Source organism: Laccaria bicolor, genomic scaffold (genome assembly GCF_000143565.1).
Source record: "Laccaria bicolor S238N-H82 LACBIscaffold_8 genomic scaffold, whole genome shotgun sequence".
NCBI classification, from domain to species: domain Eukaryota; kingdom Fungi; phylum Basidiomycota; class Agaricomycetes; order Agaricales; family Hydnangiaceae; genus Laccaria; species Laccaria bicolor.
In genome coordinates, this window is record NW_001889879.1 from 961,334 (window position 1) to 963,675 (window position 2,342).

Genomic DNA, 2,342 nt, shown 5'->3' on the forward strand with positions numbered 1-2,342 from the left:
AGTTACTCTTGTAAAATTTATGTGTATGATGCTGATCAGTGTACTGATTAACGAAAATAGCACGAAATGCGTCCAATGATCGAGAAAAATGGAAATCCTCCGGGAGAGGAGATGAACCAAAAAGGGGGCTGCACACGCAATGGATTCCAACAATAACTTGTAGATTATGGTGCCCGTTTCTTTCGAACGGGAGGCGTAAAGCCGGACTATCACTTGCAAGAGCGAGTGAGTGACAATGATTGCCAAAATTGAATGAAAAGAAGAGGACGCACCCAATCATCGTGCCCCACATGCCAGAAAGCTCCGATTCGGTCTCTACAAACACAGCATCGTATCGCGCATACACGTTACGCCAATTGGGATTGGAGCGAATACATCCACGGTGGTGTATTGTCGTGTCGTGTTGGACCTGATGTGCATTGCCGTGTCGTGTCGTGTCGGACCAATTAAGTTGCGGATTCTACTATGACGGTCGCTGCATGAGTAGAAAGGCATCTTAGAGTGGCAAAAGCATAGTCGGCAAGAGTGGGGAACACAAGAGAAATTTGGCGGACATTGTGTCTGAGAGAAGACTGCGAAAAGTGGTTCGACTTGCTTATATAATAAGCTGTAACCAAGTTACGCATGTGCATGACGGCTGATGCTTTCCCTCCCATGTTTCCCGTCTCTCCCTGCCAATTCACGGAAACGCATCATCATCAAGATGTCTAACCTGCTCCACAGGCTGTCATTCCTGATTTACAGGTTGGTAGAACGGTTCTTATCGCTGGAGCGAGTCAGGGCATAGGGTATGTTCCAGTCAAATCTGAGTTTTCCAGACTCTAACGTTCCCTTTTCTGTTGTAAAGGGAATCGCATTAGCCTTTGCCAAGGCAGGTGTGTCCGGCTTGGTCCTAGGGGCGTGGAATGTGCAGAAGCAGGAGGAAACAAAAGTGGAAACTCTGAAGATCAACAGCAAGGCCAGGTCCTGGTGGTGAGTATTGACACAACCTCGCCGGAGGCTGTCAGCGTCCTTGAACAGGCAGTGAAATATGCATTTTGCCAGGTCGATATCCTCGCCAACAATGCTGGGATCGGCGTATGAAGTCTCGTCAAGGATATCGACGTTGATAAGTATTAAGTGGTGGCACGACATGGTGCGTTTTTCCTTCCTTTGGCCCACCCGTTGAAGACGTTGATCATTTCTCACTCACAGGTAGTCAACGTCAAAAGTACGTTCCTCGTCACTCAAGCGTATCTCCGCCTGGTAGCGTCATGACCTCTATAGTGGCGGACATGAGCGCCCTTGCGTGTTAGAGGAGACCCCTCGTGACCTCACTGTTTACGCGTACGTTCTGTTTGTGCATTTCCTAATGCGTTTATCCTTTTCTTTTATCCATACTTTTGCCTCCGTTATTTACCAGTCTTTACTCAAGCCACCGTTTTTCGTATATATAAACCTGAACTTTATTTTCTCTCACCTCAGTCGTCATCACATCGTGTCTGACTCTGAGGTGAGATCTTTTCTACTTATATTTACTTATCCGAGACTTACATTTACTTCTACTATAGTTCCGTACGTCTACAGGTAGCTAAACAATACAGTCGTCATCACATCGTGTCTGACTCTGAGTTCCGTACGTCTACATTGCGCCCTTTGCCCAGGATGAAGGTAAGCAGTCCCTGGTTCACGATTGGCGAAATTGAACTTTTCAGCCGATGTTTTACTGATATTTCTACTTTAGAGGCCTACCGTCGACCTTTGCACCACCCCGGTATGACCGCAACTTCACGGCAATTCAGCGATACGTCAGCTGGGCAGGATGCACTGGCGTTGTGGGGAGTACCATTGCCTCCACAGTATCTTCCTCGTACTTCACATCCATCATCCCCAACATCTTCTATTCACTCGATATATACCCAATACGACCCTAATTGGTGTACCGTCGTTCCCTCATAGCTATTGAAGTATTTCCTGCTAATACTATACAATAACCTAGTATAGCTACTGCTCCTTTGTTATTGAATACCAAAAATCAATTTACAGCTTTTCTCAACTTGTTGGCTTGTTGGAACTTGTCAAATGATTTCGCGACTCAACTTGTGGGATTTTTGGATCTACTTGTCAACTTGTGACTTGCGGCTCGTTTGGACTCGTTTGGACTCGTACGAGTTGAAACAAGCCCAAACAAGTCGTGACAAGCGGACTGTAGAAATACTGATGAAACCGCATTCACATTTGGGCTTTTTTCACGGGGTGACAGCAGATGCTTAGTTCATGGACCAGGGTGGCTGCATCTGTAGTCTTTCCCGAACCAAGGGGCAGAGAAGTACGACAAGGAAAACCGTCTGGCGCCTTTTGTG

At 46.6% G+C, this 2,342-nt stretch overlaps 1 protein-coding gene across 1 annotated transcript in view; it reads left to right on the top strand.

Annotated features, from left to right (window-relative positions):
- The window catches only part of LACBIDRAFT_325747 (uncharacterized protein), a gene marked incomplete at both ends in the record, with an annotated part of 2,499 nt that extends 561 nt beyond the window's left edge, over nt 1-1,938 (top strand). Inside the window, 12 exons of the mRNA XM_001879223.1 lie at nt 164-225; nt 264-382; nt 753-788; nt 876-972; nt 1,045-1,077; nt 1,121-1,135; nt 1,195-1,210; nt 1,296-1,326; nt 1,465-1,492; nt 1,571-1,615; nt 1,644-1,650; nt 1,724-1,938. Coding sequence (XP_001879258.1) covers nt 164-225; nt 264-382; nt 753-788; nt 876-972; nt 1,045-1,077; nt 1,121-1,135; nt 1,195-1,210; nt 1,296-1,326; nt 1,465-1,492; nt 1,571-1,615; nt 1,644-1,650; nt 1,724-1,938 — 704 coding nt within the window. The remainder of the gene's footprint in view (nt 1-163; nt 226-263; nt 383-752; nt 789-875; nt 973-1,044; nt 1,078-1,120; nt 1,136-1,194; nt 1,211-1,295; nt 1,327-1,464; nt 1,493-1,570; nt 1,616-1,643; nt 1,651-1,723) is intronic.
- Between the last annotated feature and the right edge of the window lie 404 nt (nt 1,939-2,342).